The sequence below is a fragment of the Carassius gibelio genome, chromosome A19 (assembly GCF_023724105.1).
Source record: "Carassius gibelio isolate Cgi1373 ecotype wild population from Czech Republic chromosome A19, carGib1.2-hapl.c, whole genome shotgun sequence".
Lineage (NCBI taxonomy): Eukaryota > Metazoa > Chordata > Actinopteri > Cypriniformes > Cyprinidae > Carassius > Carassius gibelio.
The window spans coordinates 26,023,096-26,046,976 of NC_068389.1; the positions used below are offsets into that span (position 1 = coordinate 26,023,096).

The 23,881-nt window shown below is 35.2% G+C and overlaps 2 protein-coding genes and 1 long non-coding RNA gene across 3 annotated transcripts; all 3 read right to left on the minus strand.

The window, feature by feature from the left end:
- Nucleotides 1–92: 92 nt before the first annotated feature.
- Nucleotides 93–8,037, minus strand: LOC127935291 (E3 ubiquitin-protein ligase RNF5). The gene is made up of 6 exons (XM_052533027.1): nucleotides 7,756–8,037; nucleotides 4,965–4,983; nucleotides 4,214–4,326; nucleotides 2,967–3,021; nucleotides 2,761–2,872; nucleotides 93–2,647 (listed from the first exon to the last, which is right to left on the minus strand). Exons 1-6 carry the CDS (start codon nucleotides 7,953–7,955, stop codon nucleotides 2,538–2,540), a joined length of 609 nt encoding a protein of 202 aa, XP_052388987.1. The 5' UTR covers nucleotides 7,956–8,037; the 3' UTR covers nucleotides 93–2,537.
- An 849-nt stretch (nucleotides 8,038–8,886) lies between these two features.
- On the minus strand, nucleotides 8,887–15,463 carry LOC127934996 (H-2 class I histocompatibility antigen, alpha chain). The gene is made up of 11 exons (XM_052532573.1): nucleotides 15,340–15,463; nucleotides 14,822–15,082; nucleotides 14,104–14,364; nucleotides 13,684–13,992; nucleotides 13,491–13,601; nucleotides 13,370–13,408; nucleotides 10,450–10,539; nucleotides 10,249–10,323; nucleotides 10,132–10,167; nucleotides 9,984–10,049; nucleotides 8,887–8,939 (listed from the first exon to the last, which is right to left on the minus strand). Exons 1-11 carry the CDS (start codon nucleotides 15,395–15,397, stop codon nucleotides 8,887–8,889), a joined length of 1,359 nt encoding a protein of 452 aa, XP_052388533.1. The 5' UTR covers nucleotides 15,398–15,463.
- A 2,099-nt stretch (nucleotides 15,464–17,562) lies between these two features.
- LOC127935086 (uncharacterized) lies at nucleotides 17,563–19,789 on the minus strand. The gene is made up of 4 exons (XR_008147973.1): nucleotides 19,735–19,789; nucleotides 19,321–19,529; nucleotides 17,720–17,890; nucleotides 17,563–17,638 (listed from the first exon to the last, which is right to left on the minus strand). It is a non-coding gene; the product is annotated as an uncharacterized LOC127935086 (long non-coding RNA).
- Between the last annotated feature and the right edge of the window lie 4,092 nt (nucleotides 19,790–23,881).

Sequence of the window (23,881 nt, forward strand, 5' to 3'; positions counted from 1 at the left end):
AGTTTTGAGCAAATGACACAAAACGGTACAATGTCTCAATCTATTTTACTATATATATATATATACATTTCATACAAATAAAAAGATCCCACTGACTGTATTAAATGTTTATTTCTCAAGTGCCATAGAACAGGCCACACCCACTTTAGTTTCCGCCCCATATGCACAATAATTATATGCAATTTAACTACCAAAAAACTTTTTATGACAAAAAAGACTTGTTACAAACATAATTAACCGGCATAATGCAAAAAGGAAAAAGACAAACGAGCAATTTCAACTAAAGTCACCCAAAATCATAAACCCGCCCACTTTATGCCCAGCAGATATCAATCAATACAACCAGCGCTGTGACATGAAACAAGTGGGCGTGGTCCAAAGCCGGCCAATCACTTTGCAGAGAGAGGAAGTCAACAGAAATGTTCTTGTTCACAGGAAGTTTGTTACATTGACAAAGAGTTAAAACTGACGGGATTACAAACCATCACCTCCCAGCTGTCAATCAAACGTCACAGCCAATGACAGAGAGACGCTTAAAAACATCATGTACAATATCCATATACACACATATATATACACACCCACATACACACCAGCAGCTCACACTCCCGACACTCACGACTCTGAGGACTTCGAAGGGTGTATGAAAATTAAACTCACTTTTTGTAAAATTGTTCTTATCTATAATCTTTCAGACATGAAAATAGTATATTTACTGAATGCATAATGAATTTTGAATGAATCTTCACTCGTGTGTGAACTCCGAATCGGCTGATTAATAACAGTTGTGACGTATGCTTTACACAACAAACACACAGCAGATAAATCTGTTGTGGAAACACTTCCTGAACACACCTGAAGCTCATCCTGGTCTGAACGTCAGCGTCTGATCACCTTTAGCTTATGACTAGTGTGCATCTCTGGGACATTTATTTAAATTAAATCTCACATTGAAAATAAAGGGTGGATGTCACAAAAGCATATTCAGCTAATATTTCACTCTAAACCAAAAAGAAAAAAAATGTATCAAGAAATTTTTAGGACAATTAACATTAAAATCTTAAATTCTTATTTCTGTAATATTTCTGAAATTTCTGAATGTGACATTTGTTATTTTATATATATATATATATATATATATATATATATATATATATATATATATATATATATAAAACAACAACATTTGTACACACAAACATTATATATGAATGAATGTAAGCCCATTTTCAAACCTTTTTAAAACAATTATTTTAATAACAATTAAACATCATTGCTATGATGTAAATATACACACACACACACACACACACGCAGATTCACATTTTGGCATCATAGCAATGAGATATATACATATGCATTATAATTATGAGGTTTTCAAATCTTAGCAATATTTTTTGCATATACCTGTATATATATGTGATCATTTTTGCATCAATGTGCTTAGTTGAAATTGGGCTTAAAAATCAAAAAAGATCCTTTTGTTTTATGTCTTTCTGCACAATATACATTTTTTTTCTTTTGGTTTTGGGATGAAATTAGGAAATGTCCAGGTCATAAAGGCCTCACGAGATTCACCCTTTTATAACAGAAGTATGATAGGGACTAGTTTTTGTTCATCGGTCAGATTTAAGGATCTCAATAAGTGACACGTCCCCAAACGCTTTCACGTGTACTGAAATAAACCCTACATACATGACATCAGTCATCATTTTTCTGCGTCTTGTCTTTCGATAGGAACGTGTAGAGCAAACAGAAAGTGAAGTGAGAGAGAAAGAGGGGGAAAGGATCGGTCCACAAGCCGGGGTTCAAAGTCGAAAAGCCCTTAGCGCAACATTGATTCATGATGTATATCATTTCATTACACAAATTCTTTGGCATGACAATGAAATGCTACAGAAAGTTGTGAACAAATATGGTGAATCTCACAAAACCTGCGGCAAAATATCTGGGTAATATTTCATCCCAAAAATCACAAGAAAGGAAATACTTTTTAACTTTTACGATTTTATCCATTCTGATATTTACTTACTTAATGAAACATTTGCCCCCACTCAATTATTTTTACTATAACAGCAAAAAAGAAGTATATATTATTAGAGTAATAAAAGAGACTAGAACATCTCAACTTACAGAAATAAGAATTTAGACAATAAATGTTGTCAACTGTCGGGAAAATAATTTCTGGTTTGCATTTCTTGTTTCTATAGCTATTTTTTATGTAACTAATAAAATGCACTAAGACATTCTTTTCATGACAATTAACTACTTAAGACATTAAAGTGATAAGAATTTGGGAATTAAATGTGTTTAATCATAATTTTCTATATGCACAATGTAATTGTATTGATTTTGGGGTGAATTATGCTGTTTTGTGAGCTGCTTCGTCAGCTCCTGTAGTGTTTTATTAATACTGTCTCTCAACACTGATGTGTGTGTGTGTGTGTGTGTGTGTGAGAGTGAGACACAGACAGCTGATCTTCTGAAAGCACGTGTTTCTGTCGCTTCCAGCGCAGACGGGCTGAAGCGAGAAGGCATCAGACGCTCAGCAGCCAGAAGAAGAAGATGACGGCCAGGAAGAGGAAGAGCGAGTCCTGCCAGTTGTTGCCGTTACCGTCGGCTTGATGATCGCCTCCGTAATGAGGATCTGATGAGATCAAGTCACGGCTTTCAAAATAAACATTCATAAGACCTGGCATGATCTTGAAATATTGTCAAATATTAGTAGAGAGCATCTCAAAGACAGACAGCGGCACTGACCTCGTCTGTGGAAGTTGTCATTGGTGTTAAAGACTGTGGTGAAAAAACCAAACGGAAAAGCCCCGACTCCAAAAGACATGTGAAACCCTGCGTCACCAAACCCCTGAAATGGCTGCAGAGACACACACACACACACACACACACATTCATGATCACAGCATCACACCGCAGCAGACGATGTGTTATTCAGAAGAACACACACTCACTCCTCTGCTCTCTGGTTCTGTCCTTTGACCCTGAGGTCGTGGTGGTGTTTTCAATCTGTAACACACACACACACACACACACAAACATTAGACATTTCTCATAATAATAATAAAACGAGTAATATCATCAGGCTGAATATACAATTTTATGTTCCTTGCAGCTTCCTGTTAAAATAAGGCTTTGATGGTTTTGAACATTTGAAAATGAAAAATTATGATTATAAATATTACAATGTAAAGTGTGAAATACAAATGTAAAATAATGTAACATAAAATAATAATTATTATTACTACTACTATTATTAACATAATATATTTTTCTTACTATTTTGATTTGGTGAAACATCACATTATATTTATTTTTATTTTTTATTTAATATCTTTTATATTTTATTGAATAATTATTATTGTTTTATTATTACAAGTTACATTCATTGTAAATTTTTTTTTGCTATTTTTTATATTGAAAAATTATAAGAACAACAACAACAATTGTATTATATATTTCATGTATATTGATATATAATCTCTACATTTTGGCCAAATTGTGCAGCCCAGGGTTATTTTATGATATTATTTATTTACCATTTTAGTTTTTAGCAGTATTATAAATCACATTCTATTTTAATATTTTCAACTTTAATTTTAGCTTACCTTTTTAAATATTTAGTATTAAATATAAAAAACATCTGTAAATAAACTAATACTTTATTTTATAGCAGCTTTATTTCAAATATTACAAACAGTTTTTAGTAGTTTTAGTTAGCTATAATAACCCTGGTGCAGTTTTGGTGCTTTGCAAAATTTCAAAATTGTATAAAAATCCCAAATATGGTGCAGCCCTCGTCTCATGTGACACAGTTTAACATATTTATGCACATATTTGGTGTTGATGGTTGTCTAGTAACTAATATCAGTCATTTCTCTGTGCCTCCAGCATGAAGGTGACCCAAACCACACACAAACTCCAGATCAGGTTCAAAATGATCTCATTTTTGCAGTATGCAAACTTTCTGCTTCCATGGAATACATGGATGACCTACTCTACCAGGAAAATAACGACACACCCTGTGAGTGACCCACAATGCAATGCACTTGACCTGACCTCTCATTTACAGAGTGACAAATTATACAAATCTATTACTGGACGCCCCAAATCATTTTGCACAAATCTGAATTGAACATGCTTGCTAGCTAGTAAATAAGTAACTAACTAGCTCTGTATGTTATCCTAATGTGTGCAGTACCTGGGGTCTTCCTGACTGGTGCTGCCCCGGCCGTACAGGGGGATGACTTTATCTCGACTGATTCCTGCTTTACACACGGGACACTGCTGTCTGCTGGGACGCGTCTCCAGCCACTGGAACACACGGGACAACATCAAATATTAGGAAAGGCTCTCATGCTCACTGAGGATGCATTTATTTAATCAACAATACAGTAAAAACTGGAATATTGTAAAATATAAGTACAATTTCTGTAACTGTTTTCTATGTGAATATACTGTATATATATATTACAAAGTAATTTATTTCTGTGAGGCACAGCTGTATTTTCAGTATCATTCCTCCAGTCTTCAGCGTCACATGATCTTCATTATGATATGATTAACTGCTCGAGAAACATTTATTATTATCAATGCTGAAAACAGTCATGCTGCTTCTCATTTTTGAGGAAACGGACATACATTTAATTTTTCAGGAATCTTTGATGAATTAAAGGGTTAAAAAATGTGTTTATTTGAAACAGAAATCCTTGAAATATTATTGATGTCTTTACTTTTTATTATTTTAATCTATGTTTGTTGAATACACATTTCTTCATCTCTTATTGCTTTGACCGATTCTAAAATAACTGAAGTGTTCTCCAGCTTTCTACTGTGCATTACAATCTCATAATAATGGAATGACATGCTTTTTACATCTAAATTGTATGAGTATGAACAGCTATAAAATAATTCATAATGCCAGTCATGATATTAGACACAGAGAAACTGACCTGATGAAGACACGGCCAACTGCACGAGGAGCAGACGATCCAGGAAAAACACAGAGAGAGAGAGAAACATGAGGTTAATTACTTTCATTATTATTTATTTAAAGCCAGCTGAATTTATGGAAAGCAAGAAAACTCTTTCACGAGTCTAAACCTGTCTAAAGAAATCATCAGCATAAATCACATCTGTCGCATATTTCTCAGACATGAAAATCAAATGATACATAAATGTGTGAACATAAAATATGGGGAATGTCGTGAATCCTGAGGACAACATCATAGAATAGAAATATATTCATAATACAACTATTTCCCCACTAAACAAGTTGCATTAAGAGAAATATGCCTATTTTTTAGAAACATTAAGATTTTAGGCTCTGTGATATTTTTTATTTAGTATACAGGTATTAATTAAACACCCACCCAATTCGTATTACTGTAATGAAAATATTTTGATATATTATTACAGTAATAAAACAGAATACTTATTTTTGTTGTTTTGAAAATCATGATAGAATGTGAGTCTAAAATATGATCATCAGAATTATGAGGAACGTTTATTTTTTCATCTCTCAATCGTCATTGTGTAGCATTGCATTATATGTTTTTAAACTAAAATTAATGTGACCCTGGAGCACAAAAACTTAAGTCTTAAGTCTCTGGGGTATATTTGGATAAATCATTAGGATATTAAGTGAAGATCCATGAAGATAATTTGTCAATTCCATACCTTAAATATATTAAAACTTAATTTTTGATGAGTAATATGCATTGCTAAGAATTCATTTAGAGGAAATTTTCTCCATATTTTGATTTTTTTGCACCCTCAGATTTCAGATTTTCAAATAGTTGTATCTCAGCCAAATATTATCCTATCATAACAAACCATACATCATTGGGATGCTTATTTATTCAGCTTTCAGATTATGTATAAATCTCAATTTTGAAAAATTGACCCCTTATGACTGGTTTTGTGGTCCAGGGTCACATATCAACGTACTAATACATATTACTTACTGAGTATTATGTATTATGTTGTTGTTTCTGAGGTGAAGTGTGCCATGTTTTAGTGAGATTCACTCAATAACTCTTAAAACTTTCATGCTAAGTGTACAGTGCGGTCTATAAAAGTGTAGAACACTTAACTCACTAACCTAAGATTTTATAAGCCAAGACAGAAAACAGTTGTGCAGGCAGCTCCTGACGGGTTTGTTTCCCAAATACTGAACAACTATCAGACGTTTGTCATGCACACAATCACAAACACACTCCAAGAGTTTGACATGAATGAAGGCTGGCGATCACAAACACAGAGGGTCAGCGTTACGAGTGCTTCTATTCTTCCTCCTCCACTACAGCCTCGATCCTCCGGCAGAGTCTTATCTCTCTTTAACCCTATAATCACACACTAACGGCACCAAACACACACTCGACTCCAGGCACACATGCTGTAAGAGCTCTGCAGAACACAACCTGCTGCAATCCAAACAAGACATGGCTCAGACGCACAGTGAGTTTCACATTCGTCTGAGCAGATCTGCCTGATTTCTGTCTGTCCTTGAAGTAATTATTTCAGGCGTAAACCTGCAAGATCGGCAGATAAACGCCACAACACAAACATCAGTTTATTTTCCTTCAAGTTTAGTTAACGCGATACTGTATCATATTTGATATGTGCATTTCTAAATGATCAACATGATCAAAACCTTCCTGACAAACCTGTTGCAGACGATATACGACATGCCTTCTGCCTCTGACTGAAAGAAAAAAGGCCTTTAGAATCGTTTTACAAACATCCACATAACGCTGCGATTCACGTGTCTTCACAAACTTAACTGATTTTTATAAAGAAAACAGAAGAATAAGATATATTGTTAGTGATATTTCAAGAAGAACAGATAATAGACTAAAGCAACATCAGTTTACCTGATTATCCAGACATCATTTTTAGAAAAATCATGTTCAAATGTGAGTATCAGGCTTTTGAGGAATGTTCATTTGTTCATCTCTCGAGCTCTTTGTTTTGCATTGCATTATATGCTTTGGTTATAAAACTAAGCATTTAAATCGCATCTTAAAAGACATTAGTAGAGATACAGAGTGACAAGTGACAATTTTATGAGCTGTAAGTATCTGCTATAAAGATTTCACTGATTTACATTACAAGCTATAATGATGTCTTCACTTTTGGTGCCTAAAGTAGAGAAAATTAGAGCCTCTGAATAAAACTGAACTGATTTTTTCTTGCATTTTCTCACCATGTTATAATATATGAGTGATAAATCTTAATGTATCATATACAATATAAAAACAACGTAAATATTTTTTAATAATTTTGACTAAAGGTTAAATAAAAAGCACAATAAAACATACAAATCACTTTTATATCAACCAGTATTTTCAGGAAATGCCACACTATAACCGTAGAAACAAATACTGAGATGGTGCAGGGTAACACAACATGTAACTACTGTAAAATCACAGTAAATTAATGCTCATTCTGAATATTTAACTATGGTATTATGATGTTATCATGGTGGATTAAAGGTTGTAAAATGAGACATATTCTTCCCTGTCAAGCTGTCAATCAGTCATTGTTTTTGTCTGAGATGTTGTGCTTGTGTTGCTGTAGTTTGACGCAAGTAAATAACTATTAACAGGCGAAACCAGCCTCGGTTAGTGTGGTAAAGGGTCAGTCGTTTTCTCACTGTCCTGCTGTGTGTGTTTTATGATTTTAACGCTCATTCTGCACTCACTCATACTGTTATGATACAGGATTATCGATAGGTTTTACCAGAACAGATGTCCACAGAGGCTGATGACCGCGTCCCGGGCGGTGTCCAGGCAGATGTTGCACTCAAAAGTAGCTCGATCTCTATCCCGCTCGCCTTCCGCGCCACCTCCCGGACCTGCTCCGCCCCCACTGCCCGGGACTCCCGCTCCTCTGGCGGGCGCGCCGTCACTCGAGCTCCGCTGCTGCTCTGCGGCCTCCATCCTCTCACGCTCACACTGCGCGTAGCCTTTCCTGCGTATCGCTCTCGCGCGGACGTGACGCCAGTCCCCAGTCCCTCCCACTCCGAAAGCGCACTTCCGCTTTTGAGTCGAGTGGGCGGGGTTTGAGCGAACGTTTTTGACTGAATTCATGATTTAAAGGGGTACTATTATGCTTTTTCACTTTTTTCAACTTTAGTTAGTCTGGAAGGTTGCTGTCAAGATCTGCAAAGTTACAAAGCTCAAAGTCCAATTCAAAAGGAGATATTTTCTTTAGCAGAAGTCACTTTTCAAAAACTACAAGGAATGACTCGTTTGGACTACAACAATTTTTTTCCTGGATTTGTGATAGGCTTTCACAAATACCGACCAATGGGACAATACCCGGTTGAGCTGCACTAGAGAATGCAAGGAGTGTTATCACTATGTCAAAGACATGTAAGCTTTCCCAAGGCAGACGAACTTAGAGTGTTTACAATCATCCTGGTTCAAATCACACTCAAATTGATTTGATTTTAACTGATGCTGGCAGGCGGCTATGGTAAGGGGAGTGACATTTCTGCCAATCACAACACACACTGGGTCAGCTAACCAATCACAGCACATTTCGTATTTCAGGGCCTTCATTTGATACTGGAACTATTTGAGCCATTCATGCCAGACTGGGGAGAGAGGTGTTGTAATAATGTAAAATATGAGTAAAATAAAGCATTCTAGTACACCCTCAAAATGTTCATTCTCGTCTGTATACTTGGCTGACAGGAGAGTATAGAATGTATTCTGAATAATCAAACATTTACATTTAGCAGATGTTTTTATCCAGTGTGCTTCAATCTTTTTTTCCAGTATGACACAGCTGTGCATAAAGTGAGGTACATACACCGATGGTTCACACAGTCGTGTAGATGAGCTACAGACACGGACTAAATGTGTTTCAGGGGTTTTGTAAAGGTTCTGGACTCTCACACAGATTCATGCTTCCCTCTGCTGGTTACAATCACAACTCCATTCAGAATCAAGACATGCCTTTGATTAAGATCTCAAATAAAAGATGACCAAGAAACAACACACAAACACACACACACACACACACACACACACACACACACACACACACAAACATTTTGCTGATAAAATGAATTTCTGTTCTTTAGTTTTGTCATTTTCTCATAATTTCACAGGTTGAAATTTAATTTTCTTGAGTTTCCAAAAGGGATGTCACTTTATCAAAAGTCAGTTTAAACTTATTCAAAATGCAATGAGGATTTGTATAGTTTTAAAACTGTTTGAAAAAATAAATTCATGCATAAAATGTAAAATGTCCATATTTTCTGTGCTTGTAACATCAGTACTTCAGTAATACATCTTTAAAACGAACATTGCATTTTAAAAACACTTCAAAGGTATCTGGTTTTCACCGGGCTTTCCGTGTAAGTAAAATATAATAAATGTAAATAATGTGCATAAATGCAATGTGAATTAAATGTGACATCAGATGCTGGATTGTGTTTCATGTCCAATTGTCCAGAAGTTTAATTCAGTGTCTGACCTAATGCTTTTCGGATGTTGTGAAAAACCACCCTGTTATTAGTCATGTATGAATGTGATGTCCAGGTTTTCACATTATTTTGCTACTGATGATGGTGGAAGTAAAGCTCTTGATCTGATTCTTCGTAAAATCCTGCAAAACCTGTAACTGTTCACTTGATGTTCTAGCTGGAGTCCTTTCGTTCTAGAGCTGAAAAAAATATATATTTAATTTTAATTAACAGCCATCTAAAACTGATTAATTTCTGTTCCTAAAAAAAGACCAAAATCAAGTAGCAAAACACTGTGTAAATGAAAATGAAAGTATGATTTATAATAAACGGAAACATTACTGAGGTTTGGCATTGAAATGTTCTTGGATCTGCAGCGTCCTGAAAGACAGAATAACAGCATTATAATGTCTTTAAAATCAACACAAATACTGTGAATATAAAGTTTCAAGTAACAATGAAGTTGTTGTCATTCGATGGGAAACTATGTTACTTGGCAGTGGTAACAGCAGTGCATTCTGGGTAACAGTGTTCTGATCGGGGTCTTCTCTCTCCATGGCTGAAAAAAGCAACAAATGTTACATTCACAGTGTCTGCATTACATTATTTTTTAAAACTCAGGAATCTGTATCTGAACTCACCAAAATTAGGCATAGAGTTTTTAGAACCCATTGCACCTAGAAAAATCATCACAGCACACGTTTAAGACTGAAGATAAGTGAAGATGAATTCAGATGAATGAATTGAGATGTTCTGACCTCGAGCTGCTGTAGGAGCTCCTGCTGGATGCTCTTTAGCATCACAAAGACTTTGAGTTTCCTGAAGCTCCTCAGCTGAGAGACACACAGAAGAACCGTTAATGAAACAGAGCTGAAAAATATCTGAACAAGTGTGTGAAGCAGCATCCATTTCTGAAGAAAAACTGTTAGTGTGTGTATTAGTGTCTGTTCAGGACCTACTCTGAACATCCTCCAGACTGTCATCTGAGGAGTTTTCATCATGTGAAGAATCATTGAAAACAGCAGCCAAATCCGCATGTGTTTCTGGTCCTGAAGATAGAGAGTTCAGAAGAAATAAAGCGGTTGATTAGTGCAGATGGTTATTGAACATTTTAATGCATTTCATCATGGACATAGTGAAGTTTTACAGTGACTGTAAACCAAATGATAATGAATGCAGAGGCTTTTAATTTCAATTCGTATTGGGCTTCTAAGCAATTCAGACTCACTCATACCTTCCAAAAATTCCAGTTCTGTTTGTGTTGTAACAAAATTCCTACCTGAAATAATAAATATTAACACAGAGTCAGTCTCATCTCACATCAGTTTATCATCAGGATGATCCGTGTAGAGATTGAGTCTTAGACAATCTCTAACTAATGTTAGTATTAATGTCAGGAAATGACCACAGTGTGTTTTGAGAGAGCAAGAAAACATTACAACTTCATGTCCAACATAAAACTAGTTGCAATTACACACAGTTACAATTTAAGACAATACATGTTTTAGTGGATGTACTAAACTTACTGGAGGGGAAATTGTATGCTAAAAGAAGAAGAAGAAAACATGTCAGCAGTGAATGAAAGTCCAGAAGAGAATGAATGATCAATTTAAGGTAGATGTCAAATACAATGCAAAATCGTCAGAGCACAGCAAATACATTAAAATTTTTCAATATATGCATTTAAATAAATTTTTGTTACATTAGTATGATTAAGTCTGTGTTTTCTGTTGATTTCTGAAGCAGAAGCAGCTCAGAACCGCTGCTGTGTGTGAACTGGACATTTGGATTTACTCAGATGATTACTGATGCATTGCTATGTCCAGCTAAATCAACTAAAGATGATAATATTGTGATACATAAATTATGTATGTATAAGTGTACCGATAAAAAAAGTGCTATAGGGGCAAATATGGGACAGTCTCAAAGAAAAATCATGAAATACAAAAAATTATTTTATATGGTACTACAAATCATAATTAAATGATATGAGGATAATGATATATTGATGCACTTAATTTATTATGATTTGTACTTTAATTGCGGAAACTTTTAAAAGAGTCACTTTGGATAAAAGCATCTGAATAAATGTAAATGAGATCAATGAATTTGTTGATGCAAATTTACTCCCATAAACAACCATAAATAATAAATATTAACACAGAGTCAGTCTGATCTCACATCAGTTTATCATCAGGATGATCGTGTAGAGAACGAGTCTTAGACAATCTCTAACAAATAATAGTATTAATGTCAGGAAATGACCACAGTGTGTTTTGAGAGAGCAAGAAAACATTTCAACTTCATGTCCAACATAAAACTAGATGCAATTGCGCACAGTTACAATTAAAGACAGTGCATGTTTTAGTGGATGTACTAAACTTACATTGGTAGCAACTGTATTGTGAAGCTAAAAGAAGAAGAAGAAGAAAACATGTCAGCAGTGGATGAAAGTCAAGAAGAGAATGAATTATCAATTTAAGGTAGATATCAAATACATTTCAGAATTTTCAAGGCACAGAAAATAAAGTAATAATTTTCAATATTTTAATTTATATACATTTTTGTTACATTAGTATGATTTAGTCTGTGTTTGCTGTTGATTTCTGAAGCAGAAGCAGCTCAGAACCGCTGCTGTTTGTGAACTGGACAATTGGATTTACTCAGATGATTACTGAAGCATTGCTATGTCCAGCTAAATCAATAAATGAAGTGTTTGACCATCTAAAGGAAAAAGCATGAAAGACAACAAATTATTTTATATATGGTACTACAAATTATCATTCATGCAACTAATTTCTTATGATTTGTACTTTAATTTTGGAAACTTCTGAAACAATCGCTTTGGATAAAAGCTTCTTAATAAATGTAAATGAGATCAATGAATTTGTTGATGCAAATTTACTCCCACAGACAACCATAAATAATAATTATTAACAGCCACAAACATCTCATCTCATGTCAGTTTATAATCAGAATGATCTGTGTAAAGATTTAATGATGGATAAACATCTTGACTCATAAACAGCTTGTGCAACATACGTGATATATCATGCTAATACATTTAGTGATTTATAGTGAGTCTGTGCAGTGACATCAAATCAAAAGGTTTTAAATGCAGGTTTTGTTTTTTCTTGCGTTTTCTGGCTTTTCTAGCAGACCTTCCTCCTCACTTTTGGCTCATCTACTTTTTTTTTTAAGTTGTTCATTGAAGTATTAATAAATGTTTTCTTCTAAAATAAAACATGTCAACACTCAAGTTGACTCAGTCAACATAATTTATCATATTGGATAATCTTAAATAGTGCTATAAATCATAATGTCACTCATTCATGTACCTAATTTAACCAAAAACAAAAGTTAATTTGAAAAATAAAACAACATTTTTAATTTTGAAAAAGTTAAACTTACAATAATCATTACTTAAACAAGGATCTGTGTAAAGATTTAAAGTCCCTGTAAAGGCAATATTAAATGTGTTCTGAGTGTGTCACACTACAGAAAAATTTATATTATTAACCACTCAGCAAAATTTGAATATAAAAAACTTGAATATTAAAGTTTATAAAATAAGTTTGAGAGCAGAATATCTATTTCCTGTATAAAACTATCCAAAATGATCACTGCAGGTGCGTGTGTTTGAAAAGACAAAAATTCATCTGATCCAAACACTTCAAAATCTGTAAAAATCTCTCCACTTTGATCAAAATCTTATAGAAATGAAGACACCTAAATGAACTCAGCAACGTGACTAAATAATTCAGTTTTATGTTTAATGATTAGAAGTCTGTCCTCAGATTGACAGCATTTCTGATTACGTGAGATGATTGCAGAAGTGTGTTTACACCGTGTTATGATTTTGAGAAGAGTCAGACTCACTCAATCTCAGATCATCCTGTGATTGTGTCTCCAGAGATCCTGAAATGACAAACATTAATAGTCATTCTCATCTTCTATCATCCTACTGGGACTTTAAAACACTTAAAGTAATATTACTCACTTCGATATTTAACATATTTTCTCAACAGATAAAAAACAAGAACAATGATAGCAAGAAGAACTAAAGCAACTACAACTCCAATGACCACCGGCAGCAGGACATTCGATCCATCTGACACAGAGAACAAAGAGTTTTATAATGGTGCAAAATCAAATGTAACAGTAATAATGAAATGATCATATGAAACCGAGACCTTTATCATCATCCTCATTATCGTTACCCCAGCTGCTAATGAGTGGTTCAGTCAGAGTCTGGTGCTTCACCACACACTGATAGTGAGATCTTCCAGACGGCAGGATCTGTAGACTCTTCATCAGCTGAAAGGATCCGTCTGCGTTTGGTCTGAGTCCATGTGAGTTCAGCTGCTCCTCAGGTACTGGCGTCTGATCACGTCTGATCTCCATCTGCACATGTTTAGGGTAGAAACCTGTGGCCAAACACACCAGAATCTGCTGCTCTGATGATCCAGACACTTTTACAGAAGAGTAAACCTCAGGATGAGCTGCACGACACACAGACATGATTCATTCAAGTAATAAACCAGCATGACAAAATCTCATTCAAATGATAATCCTACAGATTCTTATGTGAACTATAAGTGAGATAAACTCACATGCTGTGATGATCTTTCCCTCTTGTTGAAGGTCAGAGAAGCTGGTTAATGTTTCCACACATTTCCTCTCCAGACTGGAAACTGATTCTCTGTTCCAGATGATGTCGTGCTCAAGGACCAAAGGTTTCCAGGGCACAGAGAGGTTAAAGGTCAAAGTCTCTCCATCATAGGCGTATTCATCAGTTCCTTGAAGAAATATTATTGAACCATTAGAGTGACGTTCAACTGCACAGCCGTGTCTCCACTGAAGAACATGAAGATCTGAAGAAAAATAAAAATAAAATAAAATTCAGAAAATAAAATTCACTAAATATGACTGATATTATTCATTTAAAGCAGGTGTATGTACATTTCTTTTTTATCTTGAAATATCAATTTCAAAATTATACTGATGATACAATGATTTACAGCAACCATTTGGATATAAATAAGCAAATATTAAAGAGCCTAGGAGCCTCATTATTGCACTGATTAATATGTTTTTTGGCATTTTATATGTTTAACCATGTCAGAAGATGTCCATTTTCCAGGATGACGATTAAAATGATCAATTCATAATTCAATCCTACAGTCTTCAGTATTTGGTTATTTAAATCCAGACTGCAACCTTTTTTTTTTTTTTTTCTAGATCAGGTCATTGACATGTACTATTTACAGATCTATGAAATTACTTCTTGGCATGACACAGCTTACCCCACTGTAACCTAAACATAATTACCTGTGTCGTTCGTCACGTTTTCATTTCCTGCTTCCATCAGTGCATTTATGTTGATCTGAAGCCACTCTCTTTTATAATTCAAATCATCAGTTTCATTTCTAAAGAGTCTCTTAGATTCCTCACACAACTGAGTCAAGAAATCTGCTTTATTCACACTCTTACAGAAACTCATCTCTATGTCATTGATTTCAACTGAGTGGTGAAATTCTGAAATCCGAGATTTCGATACGGTACTATAGGTGTAGTACAGAGAACATATTTCTGAAATGAGGAAAAAGAATCATGTTTCAACAAGAAGAAAAATCACAATGCAGCAGTGTAACCTATATATGGCCAAAGTTTAAACCTAAACCTGAGCAATTCAAAGGTAAAAGCATGAAACATTACTAAACTTCTCAGCATTTTTTTCAACCTGGATCATTTTGCACATAGGAATGCTATCTTTACAAACTATAAGGGAAAACAATTAATTTACAGTTAGAATATAAAACAAGCAGAATAAAAAAAAGTTTTCTTACCACTCTGAGAGGTGAAAATAAAAAATGAAGTCAGGAAGAGAATTGTGACTGAAGCCATTGTTTTTATGTTTCAGAAGGAAACTAAAACCACAATGTCCGCTCGCCTCTTACGTGTGAAGCGCTATTCAGTGTTATGCTTTAAACTTAGCTGTGTATGTGGTGTGATTTATGCACTTTTTGCTGATTGCCAAGCAAACAGAGGAGAACTGACGTGTATACGCTTGGCAGCCGTCTGGCCAAAATCCCACAGTATTCAGGCATCAGACATAAGATATGAGACGTTAAATGTCATGGTCAATTGCAACAACATTGCAACAACATAGCAAAGAGAGGATTTATTTTTATTTTTTTACTTTGCATCTGGAAAATGTGGACTTCACTATTGAAATAACATTTTGATTTTGAGTTTGTAATTTACTCATGTGCAGTTTAAACTGAATACTTAAACTAAAATACATTTTTCTAATAACAAAATTATTTTAATTCTTACACTTTTGAAAAGTACTGACTACACTGGTACATTTTCATTTCATATAGTTAGGTGTGACTTCACAGTAAGTCAGCTAAGAAGATGACCCACCAGCCTGGAGGAGATGATCAGCTACACACAGAGGAGGAACACACAAGTCTGAGATGGTCGGCTTCACACGACACCATATAGTGCCACAAACTGAAAGTAACTTATGCGTGCACAGAAGTACAGAAGTAAACGGACTGCTGTGGTGTAAACTGAATGACTTCAGGGTGTCTGAATTTGATTTGACTGCCAATAATTCTCTGTTACCAATGTTATAATTGCGTTCAGCAGGAGATAACTGATGGGAGAAAAATGCGCAGGGATGCATCTTATCGTCCGAGGCAGCACGTTGGGAAAGAACTGCTCCTACCCCCACCTCTGATGCGTCGACCTCCACCACGAACTGCCGTGTGGCATCAGGGGCTACAAGGATGGGAGCCGAAACAAAGCGGCTCTTGAGGTTGGTAAATGCAGTTTCGCTGCATCTGACTACCTGAACGGAGTACTGGGGGAGGTCAAGGCCATCAGTGGTGAGACTGGTTGGCTGAAATTGCGAATGAAACGACGATAGAAATTGGCGAACCCCAGAAACCGCTGTAGGGCCTTACGGGAATCTGGAGATGGCCAATCTATCACAACCTTAACCATGTCAGGATTCATACGTATTCCCTCGGACGAGATGATATACCCTAGGAAGGGAACAGACTGTGCATGGAATAGGCATTTCTCCGCCTTGACAAAAAGCCCATTCTCGAGGAATCTCTGGAGCACTCGTCTGACGTGTTGAATGTGTTCCTGGAGAGATGAAGAAAAAATCAGTATGTCATCCAGGTAAACATATATAAACTGATCTACCATGTCTCTCAACACGTCATTAACGAGTGCTTGGAAAACCCCTGGAAAGTTGGAGAGCCCGAACGGCATCACCAAGTATTCAAAATGCCCTCTAGGGGTGTTAAAGGTGGTTTTCCATTCATCCCCATTCCTGATGGGGACCAAATGATAAGCGTTATGTAAATTCAATTTTGTGAATACGGATGCTCCCTGTAACCTCTCGAAAGCTGAAGACATCAACGGTAGCGGATAGGTGTTCTTTATCGTGATGTTGTTCAGCTCTCGGTAGTCAATACAAGGTCGCAGAGAACCATCCTTCTTACCCACAAAAAAGAATCCTGCCCCCGCTGGAGAAGAGGAAGGGCGGATGAACCTCGATGCCAAGGAATCAGAATAGAAATATCAGGCACCGTCTTTTACTGTCCATGTGAACAAGAGAGGGAAGCTAGAGGAGAAAAACAGAGGAAAAAAATGGAAAATGTAACTTCAGCTGAGAGTCAAAACATAGCAAACACGTTTAGCAGCATTTTTAAATATATATATATATATATATATATATATATATATATAATAAATAAGAATAATCACAATTGATATATATATAATTAATACAAATCACAAAATCACAAATGAAACAGAACAAAAGTACAAAAAAATACTAAAATTAAAACATAAAAACAATAAATAAAATATATATAAATTACTAAAAAATGAATTTAAAATAACAACAAAATATCAATGATGGCAAAAATAAAATAAACACAATTTTTTAAATTTAGACCCCATTATTTCATTGTTTTTCACCAGCAAAGACTGTTTTCTGCTTTTCTTGCTATTTCAGTCTATTTCTATGTGATTTTCTCACCAGATCGACCTGTGAGTTGGAGTGTTTGTTCTGGAACATCTGCAGGAACATCGTCCGTGATCACAGTGATGAACATCAGACTCCTGCGAACACAGCATCATGTTAGTGGTTTGGGAATGGATTTATAATCATCTCGGACCTCTCAAACAGCACAAAAGACTCACTTCATCATGATTATGGTGATATTCTCTGCTGGTAATGATGGAGAAGATGCCTTCCATCACGTAGTAGAAACAGATGCCCGCAATAAGCACCAGCAGTTTGTACACATAGTCCAAGTTTTCCTCTGCATGGTCGTGATTGTGTCCGTCCTCGTGAACGTGGAGGCTTAAGAACTGCACAGAGAATAAACCACATTAACGGCGATCAGAAACTGATTTCCCACCAGCGCTGTGCAGTGATTCCTGTCTGCACTCAATAAACGAGGTCTGTTTCACTCAGCAATCCGGTTATTTTCCACTCAGGGCGATGACATGGTGTGACAGGGCTGTAGTTATGTTGACACGGATCTAAACGGATGAGGGAACGTGGGCACCGTCAGCGCTCGGGGGAAATAACGGGTGCCAGGCCTGCCGCCGAGACCCATTCTGCCCCATTAAACCAGAAAACTGAGCTTTCTGTGAGAAGATGCCCAGCCGAAAATGAAGAGTAATCAGAGGGAAATTCAGAATGATAACACTAAACCACAGCTAGGTCGTTGCATACAAAATTCAACATATCAGCAATATAAAATATATGCTCCTTCGCCCTTTCAGAGTTATTCACAGTTAAAGATGAACCTGCGTTTTGGCACTGCCTTTCATGATTTGGGATGGATTTTACTAATAAAAAGATGTAATTATGATTAAGTGATATCATTACTTATCATTAACTGAAATAAAGTATAAAAAAAAAATCATTTTAATTTATTTAAAGATGAGTAAATAAAGAAACAAAAAGGACACCTTCAAAATCTGAGGAGGATGATATCATTAAAAAACAAAACATGATCACAATGATTCATTATTAAAGGAAATATTATACCGATAGCTTAACATGTGATAAAACAAAATACTTTCGAAGTTTTATAATAACTTGAGTTTTCAATAGGAACTTCAACCATTCATTATTTTTTGGGAAATAAAATGAAGAATGTGTGTTCACACAGCCACTGAACCCTGATCTACTCACAAATATGAATAAAATTATTATTATTTTGAATTACTTTTTATTGTTGTATAAAGTAAATTTGTTGTGTTTTGTCATTTTTTATATTCATATTTTGTAAAATTTAGTACTTCAGCTTATACTTAATTTCAACTATTTTGAAGGTTATTAACATTAACCAATATTAAAAAACTAAAACCACAAAAAAGAAAAATAAATATTTAAATAAAAATTAAAACATTTAAAAAAACTATACATTTATTTACATTATTGCCATGTAAGGAATGTGAGGTTGAAATATTAAAATAACTCAAATTTAAAATGAGAGAAAATTCATTAAAAAATATAGACATTTTTTAAAAATAGAATGGAAAATTTATATGAAAACAGAAAATATAAAAATAAAAGCTACTTAAAAATAATAATAAAAAACTTTCATAGTATGTTAATACTAAAGCTTTTAATCAAATATTTATATTTTACTTAATTTTATGTCAGCAAAAATGTTTTGAATAGTTTTATGTTTTTCTAAAGATAACAGCATTGAGCCTGAGGAAAGTTTATGGAAATGTTTTGCTCAAAAGATGTATTGTGCTGTAGGATTATCAGACAATCATACCATGAAGCGTGAGACTGTCAGAGCCAAAATGGCTGAAAATGTAATCCAGGAAATATTGCTGCTCAGGAAGGTGATGTCTCCACACCTCCACAGTCTCCACGCAGGGCTTGATAGAGGACGTTTCCCATCACAGCGTCCAGCTCTGTGTGCGTGTGATCACCGTGCTGATGACTGCTCTCTTCCAGGATGCCCTTCATAATGAGACAGGGCTAAAAAAACAGATAAACACAAGACAGATGTGGCTGACAGCGTGAAACGTCTGTCATGTGTCAGTTTGCATTGCATCTTGAGAGGCTTGATGTCATTCTCAATGACAAAAGCCATGCAGCAATTAGCCTTTGCATGATTTTACTTTACAGTTAACAATGAGCAACATAGCAACATAAAGAACTGAACAACATGAAAATAACCAACCCTTCTGGTTGTGCTCCAAAACTGAAGAATGCCTGTTCTTCATTCCATCTCATTGTTATCTAGGAGAAACAACTGAGCTATTTAAGAGATCTCATTTGTGATGTTTTTCCTACACCACTTTCTTGTAGAAGACACCTGTGTGATGTACCTGTTGGTGCTTCAGGATCTTCAGGTGGGCTGTGTCAACTGTTTAGCTTTATGGTCTATTCTTATTTACCCTGAAAAGAAAAAATGCACAATTATTGGATCTTATGGTCTTAATCTTCATGTGAAGCTCAGAAAAGGAAGAATGTCTTTAACAATTAATATCACAACTGTCAAAAAATCATGTTTGATTTTACAGATTCGGCCTGATGAGGGCGTCCTTGTCTCTACTAATGCAGTTTATCTGCCTGGGATCTGCAAAGAAAATAATGGAGACTGTAAAGAGAATTTAGTATGAGTAGATAAAACATTTTACTTTCTGCTTATGGCTAGTTTATCCTTTCTGAACTGCAGGGGTTGTCAACATTATTACATTATGCTACGCTAGCTTCCTTGTCTCTCAATTAACACACTTACCTTTACAACTGGATTCACTGCAGCCCTTTATTGTGCAAAAAAAAAAAGAAGAAGAGAGATTTATGCTTGTTTATGCTGTTTTATGCTTGTTAGAAACAAGAAATGAAATAAGATGTTATTTCTTTCAATTGTACAATTTAAAGGTGAAATGTGTAGTTCCTGCAATGTTAGAATCAACAAATGATTTAAACAGGTTCCCTCAACCCTCTATATTTCTCCTGTTTGTAAAGAATTTCACATATGCACCCCCCCCATTTTTCACGCATACATGCATGAATTTGTAAAAAAAAAAAAAAATCCTTTGCATGTAGTGATTTACATTTAAATAGTTATTGAACAAAAACACATTTCTCTTATGCATGCACATAAAATTAGGCCTAAAATAAACAAACATAAACTTACTTATATTGCCTACATGTATTCATGTATGCATGCAAAGTTGAATACATGAATACATTGAAGAATTGAATGCATTGAACGGTTTTTTTTTATTTAGCTTGTAAAAGCAATAAAAAAGAAATACAATTTAATGAGTGATTCACCTTTAAATAAAATAATATAACAAATAAACTTTCTCCCATACATGCATATACATTTTAGTCTAATAAAATTATATGAGCCACCCATTTATTAACATGCAGTCATGGATGCATGAATTTCTTTTTGGATGTAAAAAAGGATGTGATTCACCTTTAAAATGCATGCATATAAACTTTAGCTTAAAATAAACTTATGTACACACATTTTGACAACACTACATAACATGCTCACATATGCATAATCTGTTTTTTTTTTTTTTTTTTTTTTATTCTGTACATGCAGTACCTCTATGAATCTCCAGGGGTCCAGAGACAGAGGGAGCAGGACTGGCATATGACCCAGATCAGAACTGAACCCATGAGTCATCAGCTCTCCTGTGTCTCACATGCCTACTGTGCCACGGCTCTGATGCATTTCTTTCTTTTCTTTTTTAACTCTCATGGTTCACACTAACCACCGATTCTTGTGGGGACCAAGTTCAAAGGTCACTCTTCCCATGTGGCTTCCCCAAATCTCCTCTACAGGGACTTGCAACCATCAATTTAATAAAAACCTCCATTATAACATTCTGTTTACTTTTGCAACCTGCTGAGATGGGACAGAAGCCTGCAGGTAAAAGCTTAATAAAACCTCACCACCACACACTAGTGCCGTTTTTACACGGCTAATAATATAAGTGCCGTAGCCCCTGAGAGTAGAGAAACAGGCAGAGAAAGCAGACAAGCAGATATTAACCACCTTGCTTTATTACAAATAGCCTCCATTAGTGCTAAAGATAGCCGATCCCTTGCTTCCTCAGGGTCTTGAGTGTAGCAGAGCAGGGAAAGGACGCTGCCGTTAGCCGGTAATTTAGGATGAGAGGGAGCGCTCATGAAATTGATCTGAGCTTGGCTTTTGCTGAGCAGAGTGGAAAAAAAATTGTGTCAGAGAAGCTACGAGGCATCCAAGCAATCCGAGCGATCCGATTGGCTCTCTGATCTATTATCTTATACCAAGGCTGACTCGGCCGTCCTGTGACAGTGGTCTGCCTTCTATTGTTATGTTAAGCACACTTTATTAGCAGCTTGCTGTCTATTTAGGAACAATTCATAGATGGTTTCTAATGCAGATAAGGACTTGTATGAGAGAAAGCATAGATTTGATAAATGTTGTCGTTGAATACGCTCATTAATGACATATAAAGATTGTTAGGCCTCATTACACACATATGCATTGAAATATAGATTAAAACTCTCTTATAGAGGAGCACAAAGACATTATTAATTAAATTAAAAGTAAATAATGAATAGAAAAACAACATTTGCATGCATAATAATGTCCTTCTGCAGGTGGAAATTCTAATTGAAAAAATAAATACTGAAACCACTTTTAACAGTATTTTATATTTATAATTTAATAATAATAATAATAATAATAATAATAATAATTATTATTATTATTATTATTATGCATGCCTCAATTTAAAAAAATATATATATTGCAGGACCATTTCAAATTAACTAGAGAAATAAAAAAGTGATTAAAAGGTGAAAAAAATTATACTTGCTATATATAAACTAAACTAAAATAAATTAAAATAAACATCCTTTTATATAAATCCATTAATGAATGAATTTATTTAAAGATTGTCAGGTCTCATTAAACATATGTGAATGGAAGTACTAAAACTGGTCTTTTATGGAGATTCACAAAAAATAATTATGTAAAGTTGACCCACAGTATATTATAAATAGTATACATGCTGTTTAATTTTTTTTTAATTCAGCGCAAAACCATTAAAAAAAGAAAAAGAAAAAAAGTGGGTTAGGGCTTACAAATGGTTAAAAATGGTGGGAAAAAATTACACTCGCTATACATATATGATTTTTATTCTAAAATAAACTAGTTAAAACACCCATTTATAAAAATGCATTAATCTATGCATGCATGAATTTGCAAAGCAACTTTTTGCATGTAAATAAAGGACTCTTTAATGAGTTTCTGAGCATCTATTTGTGTTTAGTGACACTCTTGCTTGTCTATGGCAGTTAATTATTTACCATTGATTTGATTTTGCATTGTGCAAATGACAAGATTGATGGCATGGGCTGTTCCTGACAGACCCTCTCTGCTCTCACACATGGGCTCACCCTCCCTCTCTGTCTCCAGTTAATGATCTTCATATTAAGATCACTTTAGGACCCAGGAGTGGAGAGGAGTCCTTCCCACATAGGGGCCGCCTTTGTGTCTGGAAAGACACAGGGGAGACTGGAGACATTAACACCACCTCAAATCACACAATGATCCCCACGACCCCTGAACACACACACACACACACATGCATTTTCTTATAGTAAACATGCCATTTCACATGCACAATGAACACTTTGCTCCTCTTTGCTAATTGCATTTTACTAGTTGCATCTTTGTTTATGTTCTTAAGTGATCTTAAACTTGACATTTCAATGGTTTTATTTTTCTGTAAATCTTCTTTGTTGCACACAAAGTGACCAAGACACACACACACAGAGACAGTTCTGGCCAATCACAAATGAAGCGTTAAATGAAGAAACATATAGTACTGCTCTCTAGGGACAGAGAGTCTCTTACACAAAAGGAGCATCCCGTCTGAGATGGCACTGTCATTAGCTTCTAGCTCCACCTCAACACTTTAGCAGCCAATTAAAGCGCTGTCAGATGAGGCCAATCTAAACCACACCCCTTTAAGACAGCAACAATGCTGCTGTTCAACAATGTCTCTTGCTTCAAGTGCCATTGGGAAGCCTTATTAAAAGAGGTCAGACTTACTGCTGTTGATAAAACAGGTGAAAAAAGCCTACAGATGCACAATGAAAGACAAATACATTGAATGAGGCCATATCATCTGTATAAACAACCTCATCCTAGCAACAGCATAAAAACGTGCATCGCAATGCATCACCCTAGCAACATGGCAGCATCTTTTGCATGGACAAAAATCTATAGCATCACATGACAATTGAAAAATTCACTATTGTAAACTATTTGCAGAATTATTTGAAGAGATTCCAGTCACTGCATGCAAATT